Raw genomic sequence first — 19,486 nt, 5'->3', positions numbered from 1 at the left:
AACACTCACTCTCACCTGAAGAGACTGTTTGATCTTTGTCCTTAAGTCTCTGGAGCCATATCAGCAGTCGGCCCTCTCTATCCTTGAGAGTTTTGGTCGAAAAAGTTCGGCAGATTTTACAATCTTTTGCTGAATGGTCAGGATATAAACAGTAAAGGCAGTCCTCATGCCTGTCATTCACATTAAGCCTCTTTTTGCCACAAGAGGCACAAGGTCTGAAAAGTCCCTTCTTTGGAGTATCAGTCATGGCTAAGCAGAAGATTCCTCACAGGAATAAAGTTCTGAGACAAAATTGTGGAAATAAAGCCATAAATAGAAAGAAACTGAGCAGAGCTCAGAGGAGACTCCCTTAGCATGACGTGCGGTAGAAAATCTGAGGGACTAGGGCTCCTTCCAGGAAGGTTCTAGAGGGTGGTGAGATCTGATTGGCTCCTGGCCAAAGTTTAGTCCTTTTTACAAAAGGACATGGATATGTTACTAATGTGAGGCCTCTGGCCTATTGTTATGTATAGGTCTTTATGACATTACTTTCTTTATATACCGGGGACTCCCACCCAGACGACGGGGAATGAATTAGGCATGTGAATCTATGAAAGACACCCATAATACTGGATAACCCATCTTACCGACAAAATTTCCCTTTACGCGGATGATGTCCTGCTCTATCTGGCGGACCCGGCTAACTCCGGCCCTAGATGCCTTGAAGTCTTACAGGCCTTTGAGAGCGTTTGGGGCCTCTGACTCAACCCGGCGAAATCAACACTGGTGCCCCTCCACCTCTCTATGGATTGCTTTGACTGTCCGTCCACCATCCCCATCAGGAGGCAGTCATTCAAATACTTAGGGGTCTGGGTTGCTCTGCTTCCTGAGCTGGAATGGACAATGAACATCACCCCGCTGGTCCATAAAGCCAAAGCAGATCTCAAGCGCTGGCCAACCTTGCTGCTTAACCCACTCAGAAGTATAGCGTTGTTAAAAATGATGATCCTCCCACGCTTCTTGTACATCATTCAGGACACCACCTTTCACTTCCCCCGTTGCTGGTTTAAGGAGTTCGATGGGGTGATCACAAGGTTTTTATGGGGGAGCGAGGCCCCGAATTGCTCTTGTCCGTTGCAGGATCTCACCTTTCGATGGTGGTATGAGCATGAACGATCTCCACCTATACTACCTGGATCCCCGGCTCCTTGTAATCCACAACGGGTTCACTGTGGATGGTCCGATCCGGCCTACATGACGGAGCTCAAAGACATGGATCTCCCCCAAGTGCAAGCGTACCTATATGGATGCCCCTTACCTAAATCGATGCCGCCGATAACCAGGGCACTCCTGGTGGTGTGGCGCACGGCCCTGAGGCACACACGTTGGGACAACAGTTGGAGCCAGCACACGCCTCTCTGGAGGGGAACATGGCTGGGTAAGGTGGTAGCACACTCAGGGTTCAAGCAGTGGGACCTCATAGGGATCTCCTGGGCGACGTCTGGGTGGGCGACCACATTAGGACGTTCCAAGACTTACGTGGCGGTACACTCTCCACGCTTCACATTCTATAAATATCTACAACTATGTCATGCCCTCAACGTACATACTTCAACATGCACGTTCGGTCCTGAATTCAGCCCACTAGAAGCTCAAGTCATGATGGAGGACCTGGAGAGGGGTGGGGTCTCCCGAATTTACCGTACCCTGGTTAGTAATGGACCGGCAACTCTCGATCCACTTTGGACTCGCTGGGAGGGGTGGGTGTCTCCCCTGGAGGACGAAGACTGGCGTGACGCCCTCATGGCCCCTAAAACTGTCACGTCCTCAGCCAGACTCCGCCTTATTCAATTATACTATCTCCACGTGGCTTACATCACCCCAGCACGCTTGCACAGAACAGGGCTGCATCCCTCCCCAGACTGCGTGCATTGCAGCCATGCACCTGGGGACTTTTACCACATGATTTGGACTTACCCTAGCCTTGTCCCTTATTGGTCGGGCATTGAGACAGAGTTTACTAAGGTCCTGGGCTGGACAGTTCCCCACTATCCCGTACGCCTTGTCTTGGGGGTGATGGAGGGAATGGACGGTTCACAAGCAGACAAAGCATTTCTTGGGACTGCAGTTTCAGTGGTCAAGCGCAACATTACGGCCTCCTGGGCGTACGCCAAGCCCCCCATCGTGGCAAAATGGCGCCATGGAGTGGACTGGTGTTCAGCACAGGAAAAACTCTTATTCGAGGCCAGAGGTTGCCCCGCCAAGTACAACAGAGTTCGGGGTGGATGGCTGAACCTGATGGACTAAGTGGACGAAACCTCTTCTCTGTGTTTGGGTGTAATGTTACCGCGTTGCGGTGGTGCCTCCGCCTACTGTTTTGTATGCCCCGCAAATTGTGTTTGCGGAAAATGCTTGTAGTATCAATTCAGTGTCCAGTGATGCTAATGTGTTTGATCTAAAAACCAATAAAGTGGATTATCACAAAAAATTAAAAAAAGAATGGTAATGAGGTATACCCTTTCATTCTGGAAGGTACCTTGAGAGACCCTGCCATCAAAGAGGCTGTTATAGCTAAACCATTAATAGATAGGCAGATAGATTTTCTGATATCCTTGCATTTGTGTAGCTGTTCAAGGAGTCTGGGCACAGATAGGACATGCAGTACTAACATGGGCTATGGTACAGACTCAGTACTTGTTTATGAACTCTAAGACATTAGTTTCTTCTCAGCTGTGTAAAGAACCCAAAATAATCATGTGATGTTATTGGTGACTTTTTTTTAAACGGGCTACCACCTTAATTTCTTTACGAAGCCATCACCCAATATTATATTAGTAAAGGAAATGTAGCTGCTGCACATAAAGCCACGTTTACAAATGTTGCTTAAATGTAACTATAGAAGATTGGGCACTAAGGTGGATGGGAAGAGAATTTCAAAGTTTGGCCACAGCTACAGAAAACACCTCATCTCATGCCTTCACTTTATGCATGGCTGCAATGTGAAACAGGAAGCAGGATCTTCAGGTGCGAGAATGTGTGTATGATTTGAACTTTGATGCGAAAAATAAAGGAGAGGAGGCAAAAATTGCTTTGTGACCAATCAAGAGCAATCTGAACATTACTCTCTTACGAAGGGCAGACAGTGAAGCCAGCGAAGGGTAGGAGAGATACACTACCATTTTGTACCTCCAGTGATAAACTTGGTTGTGTTTTGAAAAAGTTGTAGTTTCTACAATCGCTTTTCTTGCCGCACCCCTGTATACTGTATTTCTATAACTGAAGTGACAGTAAAATTGAATGAAATCAATGGAATGTGACCGAAGGCTTTCAACCAAAAGATACACACAATGCTTCATACCGTATGGCCCAGAAATAATTGTTAACTACTTCGCAACAGATAAGCAACAAGAATCAAATTCGACTTCTGGTCTAATGACTTATCAAGTTTTGTGTCTCATGAAAAATTGCAGCTATGTACAGGATGGAATGGGCTTTGCCTGTTCATGTATTACAAAGCTATAAAGAGTGTGTCTTACTATTCATATGATTGCATCTAAAAAACCTTTGTTTTAGCTTGGATGCAGGGATATTTTAGACTCATCAGCTGGCATGTTAGCTTCCCACAAATCACATATACGAGGCTCATTTTACGCAATTATCGTATTTGAGCAGAAAGCAGTCCATTGAAATGCAGAAATCTTCTGCACATCCTCAGAACTATTCAGAAAAGGGGGTGGTGATGAACAGAGTGTCTGAATTAAGCAGACCACTCTTACCCAGTCCAAAGATCAGGGCTTGATCCATCACCGTTTTTTAGCTCACTGCACCATCCCAGCTCAGAACCTGGCTATATGCAAATTAGTCTGACCCTGGCCCAGTGCGTCATGGGAACAGGGCAGACCAAACTACCAAGCCAATTCTTATACTGGGAAGGAAACAAGCTTCCGGGGACCGGTTTCTGGCATTTCAGCAGTCTTCGGCCCGGCTTGCTTGAATCCTGATGGTGCAATGAGCAAGGGACTCACATCTGAGTATACCCTTCCACGCTTATGGTGGACAAAAAAGATTCAGAAAAGGGGGTGGTGATGAACAGAGTGTCTGAATTAAGCAGGCCACTCTTACCCAGTCCAAAGATCAGGGCTTGATCCATCACAGTTTTTTAGCTCACTGCACCATCCCAGCTCAGAACCTGACTACATGCAAATTAGTCTGACCCTGGCCCAGTGCATCATGGGAACAGGGCAGACCAAACTACCAAGCCAATTTTTATACTGGGAAGGAAACAAGCTTCCGGGGACCGGTTTCTGGCATTTCAGCCGTCTTCGGCCCGGCTTGCTTTAACTAGACAATGTATTGAACCCTTCTTGTCCTGGGGTGTTGGATCACTACTGTAATCTTGGGGATACTTCTGCTAACCCGCGCTCACCTGTCTGGGACATTTGTTGGTTGAACGCTGTGCCTTGCCCAACTTCTCGACGCACCCGCTACGCGGGTGCCGCCAAGTTTCTGGGAGCTGCTGGGAGCCGTCGTTGCTCGCGGCTCTGGACGCCTGGGGGCCGTGGTGTATGTTTGTGGACGGTAAGGAGGCCCTTTGGAGCGGCGCTGCAGGGACTCGCTCTACCAGGAGTCCCTGCTCGGCAGTCCACCTGGCCCGCGCTGCCTGCCTGCCCCGCCCACAGGTCGCCACCCGATTGAAAAGACCTGCTTCTTGCCCGACGATTGGGATACTTCTGCTAACCCGCGCTCACCTGTCTGGGACATTTGTTGGTTGAACGCTGTGCCTTGCCCAACTTCTCGCCGCACCCGCTACGCAGGTGCCGCTTCGTGGCGCCAAATTTCTGGGAGCTGCTGGGAGCCGTCGTTGCTCGCTGCTCTGGACGCCTGGGGGCCGTGGTGGCTGTTTGTGGACGGTGAGGAGGCCCTTTGGAGCGGCGCTGCAGGAACTCGCTCTACCAGGAGTCCCTGCTCGGCAGTCCACCTGGCCCGCGCTGCCTGCCTGCCCCGCCCACAGGACGCCACCCGATTGAAAAGACCTGCTTTTTGCCTGACGATTGGGATACTTCTGCTAACTGCGCTCACCTGTCTGGGACATTTGTTGGTTGAACGCTGTGCCTTGCCCAACTTCTCACCGCACCCGCGCTGCCTGCCTGCCCCACCCACAAGTCACATATATAATTGAACGGTAACCCCGCTGTGCGGGAGTGCGCCGGGCTAAGCCCGGGCAAAGGGCGGGCCCTCTGTGGCCCTCAGAGGCCAGAGGAGGCTGGGCTGGGCCTCCCCCCCTTCGACGTGTAACCCACGGCATGGACGGATTGTTTGTACAAGACTATAGTAAGCAGATCCACTAAAGCGTTCCATTTGGGCTTCTTGATAACTGATAAATGCATAGTTACAGTTCTGTTTGAGACAGCACTAAAGGTTAAGTGTGATTTCACTAGCTACCCACAGTTTATAGCACGCATCATGACCTTGCCTGTCTCTAAAGAAAAATCGTTAGTGGGAGGAGGAGTCAACCGAGGAACGTTAGTCAATTTTGTCATTAGGGCTACCACAGGAAATGACAAGGACATTGCACTCGCGGAGCGACGGGCTGAGAGACGTTGTTCCGTGGAGCTTATTAAGAACAAACGTTCATCTCTGGGCCCGTTACAGCTAGCCATGTCACCGCACTCTAGTACGCCTTGCGAAAGCGAGGGTTTTGAGGCTTCTTTTTTGTGACAACATACCGTTACTGCTCCGAGATAGAACTTCCCCACTCGAGACAAATAATGACTTGATCATAAATCTTTCTGCTTCATCTGGTAATATAATACCAGAGGCAGAAGTTCTCCCATACACACTGTCACCATTTGTAGAGACTGTCCAAAAACCTAACACAATTTTGAAAACCCCTCGAGCACAAGGCCCACCCCCGAAAAAAAAGGAGAAAGAGGGGGAATGGACCACAGAGAAATAAGATTAATTTAATTAATTTTGGTAACTCTTAGAACTCCTCATCCAATGCACCCACATCACCCACATCAGCTATTCCACCACACTGCCCACTAACAGAAACATCTGGCACTGACCTAATGGGAAGTATTGAAAAACGAATTAGATCTCTCATATTGCCCCTAGTAGAGAGACTAAAAAGAATAGCCCAACAGTTGGGGAACTTAGAACAGGCATTTGGGGAAATCAAAGAGGTAACTAAGGATTTACCAAAGCCCCCACCAGTGCCCCTAACTATTGCATCAGCCCCAAATACTATTGCCCAAATGGGAGTAAAATCCATGAATCAAGTTAAACCGAAAACCTTGAAACCAATGTCCCCCATAAAATCTCGGCAAAATGTAAAAATCAGAGAAAAAGAGGCTCAGGTGGGTGGGAAACCTAATCTTACAGGAAGTGCCCAAAAACCTAATGGCCATGAAGACTCTGTGAGGACATCCTTGCCCAAGGGGCACAATGTGGAACTGCCTCCGGAAGCAACTCCGCTTGTGGTGGTCCTCACGGGAGTCCCAGTTCTAGAGGATGGCAAGAGAGAAGACTAAAGCCAGTTAAAAAACAAAGTCATATTTTGGCTTAGGCAGACCCGACCACTTCCTCCAAACGTACATGGTGAAATCTTACACGTTAGGCGTCTTCCCTGGCTAGGACACAGACTAAAGGATGATAAGGGGGATATCATTATAATAAATTTCAGAGATAAAAGGGCAGTTAGACATGTTTTAACCTGGTCCCCCTCAAATAGTAACAATGCAATTACAGCACGTGAATTGCCCTACTTTTACCCTAGAGCACTGATGACCTCTGAAATTAATTCGAGGCCTCCATTTCGAAACCAGGATGATTGCATTAGACCTTTACTCCAACATCAGGATGATCACCTTAGGTCCCCACCTAAACATCAAGCTGATCGCTTTAGGCACCCACCTCAACATCAGGAGGACAGCTTTAGGCCTCTACTTTTACATCACAAGGAACACTATAGACCCTTATATCAATATCAGAATGACGCTTTTAGGCCCCTACCTCAAAATCAGGATAACTGTTTTGGCCCCCTATTTCATCCTAAGGTTGATCGTTCCAGCCCCTTACTTCAATATCAGAATGCTCACTTTAGGCCCCCATCTCAACATCAGGATGGTCGTTTAAGGTCCCTATGTCAATATCAGGATGAATTCTATAGGCCGACATTTCAATATCAGGACGATCACTTCTTACCTGTCTACAACCGCTACGCGGCACTATCAGGTTTGGAGGGAGTGGACTGACTTGATTTTCGGGGTACAGTAAGGGATGCTGCTGACAGTCTACAAAAGGTGTCTTCCACAAGCATAGAACTAAATACTAACAATACTGTTCATGTCTCCCAAGCCTCTTATCCAAGACGTAAACTGCCCCAGGTCACATCTACTGACCTGCTGGGCAAGTCCATAGGTCTGAATCAGGCCCATTCTATCCCTGTTCCTGAACCGGATCTAAATCCTAATCCTGTCATCGGATCGCTATTAGATACGCAGGGATGCATAGGAGAGGAGAAAAATGTCTGTATAGCAGTTCTATTTTGGAACATAGCAGGCCAATGATCCAAGGTCATAAATGACGAATGGAGGGACTTTAGCCCTAAATTTGATATCATAGCGCTTCAAGAGACCTGGGCTACAGAGGCGATACACATGGAGGGATTTAAAACCTACTTCACACCCGCCCAACCTTCCATCTCAGGCAGAGCGAAAAGAGGTATAACAATTTATGTTTCAAACCTCCTTAATACAATGGAAGTAGTGCCTATAAACCTGGATCCTAATTTTCAGATTCTTAGGCTGAGCTTAAACAACAGAGATAGCTTCCTTATAGTGAACTTCTATAATAACCTTCCTGATTTTAAGGCAGTGAATTTGGTATCCTTGATCCGGTCTATATTAATACCCAAAACAAGGAAGACAACTAATGAAGAGGTAATCATTTGGGGGGGGGGGGGGATTTCAATTTGGGACCATGCCTTACTAGTAATAATATCTGTGGTATCCTAGATGAATGTGAAAACCCCATTTCACACTTTAGACATTCTACCCTAGGAAATCATTTAAATGAAACCTTATTTGAGTTAGACCTGGTCCAGGCAAATACCCTGAATAAGGAGAATTTAATACTGGCCCCTACATTTCACAGGAGAGGATACCAAACAACTATAGACTACATCTTGATCTCAAATGGTGAGAGGACTATAGACGCAGGATTCAACAGACACGCAATCGTATTAAGCGATCATTATCCTCTCAGCATTTCTCTGTCATTATCCCATAAACAGAAGAGTGGCCTAGGTTCCATTTTATCACAAAACAATCTGGTATTAAACAGATTAAATGGATATGCGCTGAAATGGGGGAAAGTTGACCCAATGGAAAAAACAAAGTTAGTGATAGCGAGGGCCTACCCCTCCATTATTAAATGCCTTACCCCAGACACTACACATACAGAAGTCATTGCCAGCTTTGAATTGAACGTTAAAGCGATCAATGAGGCTCTGTGGGTAGAAATAAAACATAAGTCAAAAAAGAGGAAAGGGATGGTTTAACCACGAGTGCACGGTTGCTTACTCTAATTTAAAAACTGCATTGAGAAAACTGGTGAGGATCCCACACGAGATAACATCATTAAGGAAAGCTTATAACTCTGCATTAAAAGACAGGAAAAAAGAATTAAAAAACCAACTTTGGGACCAATTGCATGAAACTTGCACCCATAAAAACTCGGCTGCTTTCTGGCAAGTGGTCAAGTCTCCCTTTTTAACTGATAATACTAATCATGCAAAGTAAGATTTATCAATAGAGGAAAAGGAATGGGTTCTCCATTTTTCCAAGATTTTTTCAGTCGGTCTGGAGTCTGCTAAATCTCAGGACCTAAAACCTCAGAACTCTAACTCCCGGGATGTACTAGACAGTGTCTATCCCATCGACCTACAGTTCTCATTGAAACAAACTGCCCAGGCTCTGAGAGCAAGTAAAAATGGGAAGGCTCCGGGTCCAGATGGCGTCCCTATTGATTTATTTAAAGCGCAAATGGACCTCTGGACCCCCTTTTAACTAGAGTCCTGAACGCAACTTGCAATATAGGTTTACTGGTTTCATGGTCTAAATCCGTACTAGTTCCTATTTTAAAAAAGGGGATCGGGAGTCAGTAACCTGCTATCGTCCAATCTCTCTCTTAGACTCCCTTGGAAAGGTGGCAGGTCGAGTCATTCTAGAGCAATTGAGCTAACAGCAGAGTACAAAGTTCCCCAGGGGGTGTTGAACAGTGTGGAGCAAGGAGTTGGTATATTGAATACCGTGGCTGCGAAAGGAGGGTTCCCTAGTCGGAACTTAGAGAGCCTCACACACCCAAAGTAAGAAGCGTGAAACACACCCTTACTAGAGGGTGTCCGGTGTCATCATCGGCTCACTGCCCCTCGTCAGACCGGCGCTGCAATGTCCGACGGAGTCCCCAAAGGTACTCTTTTGACGGGGTTCTTTTAGTTCCTTGCCGAAGGTGGATGTGGGTGAGGTTGAAAGAGGTGTAGTCAGTGCAGTGGTGAGTGAAAGCGATAAAAAAGGTAATCAGTCCACTTGCAACTTTAATAACGTGGCTGATTCCTTAGTTAAAAGGGGTGGGAGGGGAGTTTAGAGACTGTAAAGGTGTACAGAGCAATAACTCTACCCCCTAGTGTGGTCAACATGTTTCTCGCCGGAGGCGATTCGTCAGGACCAAAAAAGAAATTAAAGTACTACACAGAAAAGTGAACTCAATGCTAATTCTCTATAAAGAAAGCACATACAACCTCGCTGGGTCGGAGGACAAGAGGGCCAAGGGGTCCTGCTCTATTTAGGCGACCTAGAGGTAGGGGAAAAAATATAAAAACAGAAAGAACAGCTCAAGTCAAATGGAACATAGTGACTCAATGCTCAAATCGTGCAGCGTGACTCATGTGACGCAGGCTCCACACTGTGAAAAAGTGAAGGGGGGTGGTGTGGAAGGGGATACCAATTGATCCGGTAAATTGGGTGCAACGTCCCTTCTTTTGCATACACCACCCAAATGTCACAATTGGGAAATTTCTATTGTGTGTTAAAAACAGTGGTATATAAAAAAATTCTAGAGCAATTGCAAGATTGGGCGGACGATGGCAGGTTTATTTCAGATCTACAGTACAGGTTTCACCAGGGCTTGGGGACCATTGAACAGGCCTTAAACCTTTCACTACTAATAGATAAGTATTTTTATATCAAAGGAGGAGACCTGTACATGGTATATGTGGACCTATCGACCGCATTTGATTGCTTTCCCACTCCAAACTTTGGACATTACTGGTTGACATGGGGGCTCCATTGAATTTGGTCAAGTTCCTGAGGGAACTTTACAAAAATGCCACTACAAGTGTGCGTTACGGGGTGGGGGAGGGGGGGGGGGGGGGGGAGTTGACGGAAGAGTTCCCAGTAGAGAAAGGGGTTAGGCAAGGGTGTGTCCTGGCTCCTTTCCATTTTACACTATATACTAATGAGCTGGAAAGAGATGATGAAGGGGTGCCAGGATCTCCCAATGGTGAATAATCGTCCAATACCTGCACTCCTTTATGCAGACGACACCGTCATTTTAGCACGTACCCCCCGTGAACTTCAAAAAAATTTGGACAGATATTCCACATTTATGGCAGGCCTTGACCTGAAGATAAATATTAGCAAAACTTTTTTCATGAGGGCAAGTTCTGGCCACAAAAGCAAAAGTAAAATGAGGGGTATCTATCTTAATCAAGATAAAATAGCAACTACACAAAAATACTCTTATTTAGGCATAACAATAGATCACAAATTATCCTGGAAACCGGCTGTAGACACGAGAAAACTTCTTTTTTTAAGAACAACTACAGCCCTTGTCAACTTTACCAGGAAATTGGGAAAGAGAGCTCCCTCTGAAATTATTACGATCTATAAAGGTAAATGCCTATCTGTGGCTTTGTACGGGGCGGGTCTCTGGGGCTTTGTGGTCACGGACAACATTCAGAGAGTTGAAAATTCTTTTCTGAGGTTTCTTCCTGCAGTTCCTGGGAGTGCGGGTACTTTTGCCTGCCACACAGAGCTGGGTCTTGTATATGTGACGGCCCTAGCTAAAGTCGAACCACTTTTATTATGGCACAGGATTTGGACTTCGGACAAAGCAACCCTTACTCAGTCTATTCTATCCAACTGTCTAACCATGGACAATGCTCGCAGGTCGAAGTGGTTGTGGTACATTGCGAGGTTTTTTCACGATTTGGGTTGGGACAAATATTATCATAATCCCTCCTCAATACGTGAGGTTTCGAGGAAGGCCTTAAAAAAGAAATGTCTCGCCCACCTTGAGGAGCTGAGACTGATGAGTGAAGCCGTCAAACCCTCTGTTACCCACAGTTTAATGATACAATTGGTACCCACTATACAGCCGTACCTCACTTTTAACATCACGAGTTACAAGCGTTATCTCCTGGTAAGATTTAGGATGAACTTTTTCTATCGAATGGCTGCATTCCCAGCTCGAAACAACTGGGCTAAAGAACTTTCCTGTTATCCTTGTGATGACACTTCTTTGCAATCGACTTTGCATACCATTCTTTTTTGTAAATTTTATACCGAACCCAGGAAAAAATGGCCGTTCCTGAGGCGTATTGGTTATAGACAATGTCGCCCAGCTTTACTTTTTTTTTACAGATGTTGGCAGGAGAGCAGCTGGTATTTATAGTAGTTAGTTTTCTTAAATGTATTGTTCGCCATCGTAGGGATTTAGATTAATAGCGCACGGAGACCAGTTCTGAAATGTATTAATACAAACATGTCATTTTTAACTTTAACGGATATATTCTGTTGGTTGTGAATAGTATTAAATAAAGATCAATTAGTCGTTATGTATACGCCCTTTTTTGTTTCCTTGTAAAAGACGAGGTGGGGCATATATCTTTTTAACTTGTAAATATCATGTTTCGTATTGTAATTAGGTACGGTATTTTTATTGTATGTTTTTATGTATTACCATTTTATAGTATGCTTTTATGATTTTCAACCAAAATCGAAATAAAGCAAGAATTGAAATTGAAAATACTGTAATCTTCTGACCTGCGTTAGAGTTTGTCTTTTGCCTGCCCAGCTCAGTATCCCACAAACAAGAGCACCCTTGTGATAACGCTTTTCAACAAACATATGCATTTACTTACATTTTAACTGTTCCTTCCAAGAATTTTCCTAAAACCCTGTTGATTGTGATTGATCAAAAATGCTACAAACCCACTCTTTTTAAAAAAAATGGCGCTGCTAAACCAAACCACTCTGACTGTGAAGAAATTCATGATGGCTGCTATTTCTATTAGGGAGGAACTTGGGCCCTAACTGTTCTCTGTTTTTAAGTCTTGTGAACTATTTTCTTGATTGCGTTTATAAGAACTCTGTATGATTTGATTTTCCTTATGTTTTTGCGACACTTTGTTGAAACAAACTCTTAATGATGATGACACATTAATGTAATGCTTTCTGTGTACCCATTGTGCTTCTTACAGGTCAGGTGCTGATACTCAGACATGCTGCAATGAGAACCAACTCCTGCTTGCTCGCACAAACCTAGTTACATTATTTTGACTTCTGCAGATTTTGTACAGTTTTGTGATCTAAGCCCATTATAAAGTTCATTTAAGGCATGAATCCAAAAGGAAGTTACACATTTGTAAGTTAAAAGGCTCATGCATTTCTACAAAACAGCTCTTTAATGTCACTTAAAGCTAAATATTCTTGGTTTAGGGTGTGCACACATTTCAATGCTTTACATTTAAACAGAATAATACCTGTGAGGCTTCTGCCAAGGAATCCTGGGTGAGCCTGGTGAGGTTTCGAAGGTATCGCCCATAGATCACAGCAATAATGGCAAGTGGTGGCACAACACTCAGTACAAAGGTTGCAAGTTTTGGAGAAACAAAAAACTGCGAGAAGGAAAAAGACTAGTTAGTTCTCACATAACTTGATGAATTCAAGAGGCTGGTCTCCAATTAGCCTCTGCAGTCTAAACCACATGCAGGCAATTACTCAACCAATGCATATTTCTATTTTCAAAATGTTAAGATGTTCTCCCCTTTTATTTAAAAGAATTTTGACATCATTATAATTTGAGTAAATAAAATTAAAAAATAAATGAAAGACAAAGTACTTTGGTAGAAGTAGAAAAAAATGTTCCCTATTTAGTTAAATAAATACCCATAAAATATATAAAAAAACAATAAAGACACAATAAAAGAAATGGACACATTTTACGTACCACTCAATGCGGAAAGAGACACAGACATAAGAGATGAGTCAAACTATCATCAAATAACACATGTATAGACGTTCCCCAGCACAGCAAGAAAAAGCATGGCCGGCCTCACTTGGGGTAGCTTGGCCTCCCTCAAGAGCGGAATCAGGTTCTTTTTCCTAGGCAAGGTGTAAAAATTACAAAACAAAACCATTGAACTCACTGGGACCGAAAAAGTCACCTGCCACCCAACCTATAGGGAAAATTACCAGTGGGGAAAAATGTGCTCAACCTAAATCAGGATAGAAGATACCATGGTAGATAATAGTCCTCCAGGTTAAATACGGCTCTAAGGAGTTAGCTGCCTATATTAAAAAGTAAGCCAAAACGAAGTTTTACATGTCTGTGTCCTCACGACTGGCTCACAAAACGCATAAGAAAAGTGAGTTTATCCCATTAGCAATCCTCTTTAATAATGCCCTTTGGCTGTGAAAAAAGGCTAAGACTGCCCAGAGCTAAAAAAGCAGACTTTATATAATTTAGCCATGGGATAACCTTGTGGTTGTCTAGGGAAAGGCAGTTCCGAATAATTTTGTTAAGAATAGAGTCACTGTTGTGCCAGATCGAGATCCAGCTTAATAAAGATCTAATTCTGTTGCAGTCCGATATATAGCCAATACCAAGTTCCTCATGCACTGCGAGAGTGTGGGCTCCCAGTCAGGCGCCAAGGAGCCGCCTGAGAACCTTGTTTGCATCCCGCTGTATCAAATCGCACTCCCGATACCCCCAGAGGTCGCTGCCATAAGTAATTGCTAACACACGTTTAACCTTATACACATGGATCAAGCCTTTCAAAGGCGTCCTGCCCACCAGTGAGCAAAAATCCTTAACTGCTCCACACAATCTGGCAAGGGCCAACGTCTTTGAGAGAAAAGAGGGTACCCAAGAGGATTTGTCATCAAACAGAATACCCTGGTAGTTAAAAGAACCGATCTGGGCAATTCTGGCTTTCTGACAAAAATGGCTCCTTGGTTTAACAGGCTTGACCCCCCCCCCAACCTCATCGTAAATCTATTTATTTATTTTGAAAGTTTTATATAGTACGAACATGACCACCGAGGGTAGCAGAGTGCTTTACAGTTTATACATCAGACAGAATACAAGCAATCAACAGCATCAACAAACAAGCATTGGAATAGCCAATAGGTCTTGATTTTGGGACCTTATGTGTTTAGCCAGAACTTTTGGCTATGTTGTAGAGCATCGTGGCTGCTGTGCATTGTGTTCAAAAGTAATAAAAAAAAGTGTTAAACATTTTTTTTACCTTTATACAAAAGAAAACGACATTTTATACAACAGAAAAGCCCGATTAAAAAAAGATTTTAAGGGGGCGTGGTTACGCATTTCGAAGGAGCTCCGCTCTCCCTGACCAAAGTACACAGATCTGTATCCCGAAGTGGGGAAGGGCTGCGTTAAGTGAACGCAATCCACCTGCTTCGTTTCCGGGCTTCGCCGGGCTCGTGCAGACGGAGACAGGCTGGCTGCGATCCAAGGCTTCCCCGCAGCAAAGGCAGCGTGCTGCAGTGATTCCTGGTGCCGACCCGTGCACTCCTGAGGTCAGGCGAGATGCAAATTGACGGTGTGGCTTGCGGCCCAGCCTGCGAGTCACGGGAGAAGCCTATTTCCCGGTAGTGCCGTGAGGGACGATCTCGCCGCAGGAGGAAAAGAGGAGCGCGGCTTCTGGCCTGAGGTACTGCACGTTAATTTACCCATGCTGCAGAGCTATTGTGACCCACATACTACAGCTGACTGATTGTACCCACCCTGAATTAGGAGGGTGTCCGCCACCCGTGGCGGCCTGCTGAGGTGTATCTGGTGCCCAGAGGGACCCGCAGTTGACATTTGGTGGCGGTGGACCCGTGTGTGGCAATAGAGCGCTGCTGTTGAGGGACAAGAGGTCGCCTACGCCCCCTGAGAAGTGTTGTATCTTGTATCTTCCTGCTGCTCAGCTTGTATGCATGAGATGTGGAATGTTGGATGTTTGGAATGTGAGTGTGTTATGAATGTCAGTTGGATGAGGGCTGAGCAGCAGGACAGCTGCTCCTGATGGGGTTATCATCTTAACTTAACATCTTAATAAAGTTAGATAAAGAACCTACTGTTCCAGCTTTCTTTTGATTACTTCATTTGGCGACATCTTTGGAGAATCTACGCGTGCAAAATTGAAGACAATGGAAACCTAAGGAGTACTGATAAAAAACAGAGAAATCCAAGCCTGAAGTGAAAAGGTACATGATGAAAAAGAGAAGCGGAATCAGGATATCTCGAGGTAACGGTTTCTTAATTTAAATGTGTGTGACACAGTCTGGCAAACTAACCCCATCAGTGACCTCTACATCGGTCGCCCTGAAACTGAAGTTTGCCAGATTCATCACTAAGTTGCGTGTTGTTTTCGGGGGCAGTAAATCGAGCCTCAGAGAAGAAAACATTTGGTATTTATAATTTTGCAGCTGCTGTGTTATTGTATGTGGATCGGGGGGCGGTTAAATCGAGCCTCGGTGGAGATTGACGAAAATCACAGCTCTACTGTTCATTTGAAACCAAGGGAGAAAGACGAGCCTCAGAGTGTGGTGTGAGAATATAGAGAGAGGAGGTTTAAAGTCTGCTGCTTTGCCGTTTACTTGTACACGCAGGCAAAAATCGAGCATCAGTGAGAAGTCTGCGCATGGATGTAAAAGATTGACTCTCGTTGACCTTTAATTAGTTTGAACTTCGGGGGCAGACGATCGAGCCTCGGTGCGGAATTGTGACTAATTCTTGGAAAAGCTATTTGCTATTCGTGTTGGAAGTAGGAGGATTTATTAGGAAAGTACCTTGTGGGGATTGAAATTTAAAAAAAAAAAAGAAACGAAAAACGAGTGACTTATTTGGTGTATGTGCCTATGTATCTTGGGTGTTTAAACTTACTTGGCGCCAACTGCTGTGCTCTTTGTGCACGAGGAGATCCTTTCTCTGGGAGATTGTCTGTGTTTGATGACGTTTCGGAATTGTTGGGGCTCATGGTGGACAAGCTGCGTGTCCCACGTCCCACGTTTTCCTCAAGCTGCAGCTCCTGGTGACTCATGCTGTTACGTTCTGACGAGGTTGGCAACCATTTGCATTTTTATAGCAACAATGAGGGTTGCTAAGTAACGCTCGGCTTGTGTGGAAACTTCTGTGTTTGAAAGAGATCGGGGGCAGAAATCGGGCCTCACAGTCTAGTATGAGCTTATGAAGAGTGAAGGATTTATGACTCTTGCTCTGCTGTTCATGTATTTTCGGGGGCAAAAATCGGGCCTCAGAGTCAAGTATGGGAACATTACCTGCCTCAGCGTTAATCAAGGATTAACATCTGTTAACCCGGTGCAGGATGAACTCTGTGTCTTAAAAGCATATTTATCGCAATCAACATGACTTTCTTCTGTGTTGACCATTTCTTTGTGGATATAACAGTGTGGACGCAGTTTTGAGCAGTGTCTGTAAAGTTCAACTGCACAATGGGGTACCGTAATTTGGGGTCCAAGAGCCAGCGTGGGGGACAACTCTTTTCATTATTGTGGTTTGGTTGTGTATATTGTTTTCCTTGTGGTTCTGGTGTGTGAGAATGAGTTATGTAAGTGCCCATTCTGGTGTATGAATGAGTTATGTAAGTGCTCGTTCTGGTTAGGAATGAGTTATGTAAGTGCTCGTTCTGGTGTATGAATGAGTTATGTAAGTGCTCGATCGGGTGTATGAATGGGTTATGTAAGTGCCCATTCTGGTGTATGAATGAGTTATGTAAGTGCTCGTTCTGGTTATGATTGAGTTATGTAAGTGCTCGATCTGGTGTGTGAGAATGAGTTATGTAAGTGCTCGTTCTGGTGTATGAATGGGTTATGTAAGTGCCCATTCTGGTGTATGAATGAGTTATGTAAGTGCTCGTTCTGGTGTGTGAGAATGAGTTATGTAAGTGCTCGATGTTTGTGTCTTGCACGTCAAGGTTGCGATTGGGATGTCTGTTAGGATGTTTGTTACCTCGCACGTCAGGGTTGCGATGGGGTGCTTGTGTCTCGCACGTCAAGGTTGCGATTGGGATGTTTGTTATGCATGAGTTTTGGGTGTTCATGTTCTTCCTGATGCATATATTGGTGTTGTGGTTTGTTCCTGTGTGTCTTTCTTGTCGTTCTGGTCTGGCCAACTAGTATGACTTGTGGCATATGGGTGAAGGATGTTGGTTTGCTGTTTTGTTTGGAAGTAATGTGATGCTTATGATGCTTGTTCAGATTGTCGTGTTTGTGTGTCAGTATAGATAGAGACAGGATGTGTCTTCTTGCGTGTTTTTGGTTGTATGGTGAGGGTTGTATGGTGAGGTTTGTCAGTTGTTTTGCACATTTTATCTTACTTGTGCTGTATTTAAATTTTTGGAATTTACTGACCAATTGTTCTTGACTTTATGTCGATGTTTTATTTGATTCCTTTTAATTTCCCAACGAAGGGAGATATGTTGTATCTTGTATCTTCCTGCTGCTCAGCTTGTATGCATGAGATGTGGAATGTTGGATGTTTGGAATGTGAGTGTGTTATGAATGTCAGTTGGATGAGGGCTGAGCAGCAGGACAGCTGCTCCTGATGGGGTTATCATCTTAACTTAACATCTTAATAAAGTAACATAAAGAACCTACTGTTCCAGCTTTCTTTTGATTACTTCAAGAAGCTTATCAGAGAGTGACTTTGTGGGGTCCTCGCAGTTGGGCAGCGGACAGTGCCGCCGAGACCCCCTGTAATAGCGGCAATGGCGAGTAGCAGGGGGCCAAAAGCGATGCAGCAAAGTAAATTTGACAAGTACACCTGCCCCAAGGGCCCGGTACTGCAGCACGCAGTCCAGACTCACCAAGCTGGAGGATTGGGAAGCGAGACCCCTGAACTGTCACTTAACTAAGGAAGTAATGGAGGCAATTGCAGAGGTGCCCACCTCCATGGTGCAGGGCACGGATGCCATCACGGTGGAGGTGGCGGATCAGGGCGGACCTTGCCCATACCCATGAGAAGGTCAAACAACTAGAAATCCCCACCAAGAGTCTCATAGATGACGTCACGCAGCTTCAGACCGAAGTTCAAGCTTTCCACATCTTCAAGAGGTTCGCTGAAGAGAAGCTGGATGACTATGAAGGGCGCTCCAGGAGGAATAACGTACTCATTATAGGTATTCCGGAAACATTGGAAGGAGATTTGCCGGACCTTTTTGTTGAAGACCTAGTACTCAATCATCTCAAGCCGAAAGGCCTCTTGAAGTTCTTTGTGGTGGAAAGGGTGCACCGAGTCCCTGGGGGACGCTCAAAGCCAGGAGCTCCACCCCATGTTGGCGAGACTACTAAACTTTAGAGATCGAGACTTAATTCTGCAAAATGCCAGGAACTCGCTGCCTCTCCGGTACGAAAACTCAACTGTGACCTTCTTTCCTGACTTCATGCAAGCAGTGCAGAAGCAGCGGAGGTCGTTCTTGGCCGTTAAAAAGACCTTGCGAGATAAAGGGATAAAATATACAATGCTTTTCCCTGCTAAACTGCAAATAGAGGCAAATGGAAAAACTTGGTTTTTCGACCGCCCGGAGGCGATGGCGGACTGACTGGAGGGCTGGAGAGATGCCAGGGAGCATAACTAATGTTGAACTGGTAGGAATGTCACAACTTCTTTTGTGTTAGACTGGAGGTTTTCTGAACAGACTTTGGGGCCATTGTTGAATCTATCATTTGTATGCTGGACCAAATGGGTGGTGCCGCACTGTCGAACTGTACCTGCGGCCACTGACTGATCCATTCCCGGGATTGTCGGACTCTGGTGGCCTCCTACTTCGGGACTAGTAAATCATGTTTTCTGGTGGCCTCCTACTTCGGGACTAGTAAATCATGTTTTCTTTTTTCCCATTCTATTTGGGGGAGGGGTGTGGTTGGGGAGGGTGGGGCTTTTATCCCCACCTTTAATTTGTATTGGTATTTTGGGGCGACAGGCACTCTGCGCAATTAGTTTAATGGGCTGGTTTTCGCCCAAGGTGCAGGGAGGCAGGGAGGGTGGGAGTTGGCAGGGGAGTTGTAGGGGTGGGATTGTTCTTTGTTGTGATGTCGGCTTCACTGATTTCCGTTGGTCTGGGGGTATTATCACCTCCTAACTTGGCATTAAGGTATGAATCCAGTTCTATTACTCTACTATGGGGTCACACTGG

At 45.2% G+C, this 19,486-nt stretch overlaps 1 protein-coding gene across 2 annotated transcripts in view; it reads right to left on the bottom strand.

Moving 5' to 3' along the window:
* Positions 1 to 19,486, bottom strand: part of ABCB10 (ATP binding cassette subfamily B member 10) — a 1,632,094-nt gene that overhangs the window by 1,411,990 nt on the left and 200,618 nt on the right. For both annotated transcript variants that reach the window (XM_086927071.1, XM_086927070.1), the window contains exon 4: positions 12,806 to 12,940. In XM_086927071.1, coding sequence (XP_086783197.1) covers positions 12,806 to 12,940 — 135 coding nt within the window. The remainder of the gene's footprint in view (positions 1 to 12,805; positions 12,941 to 19,486) is intronic.

This window comes from Lissotriton vulgaris, chromosome 6 (genome assembly GCF_964263255.1).
Source record: "Lissotriton vulgaris chromosome 6, aLisVul1.2, whole genome shotgun sequence".
Lineage (NCBI taxonomy): Eukaryota > Metazoa > Chordata > Amphibia > Caudata > Salamandridae > Lissotriton > Lissotriton vulgaris.
The sequence above is the reverse complement of the archived record's forward strand: the minus strand, read 5'-3'. Positions and strand labels throughout refer to the sequence as shown.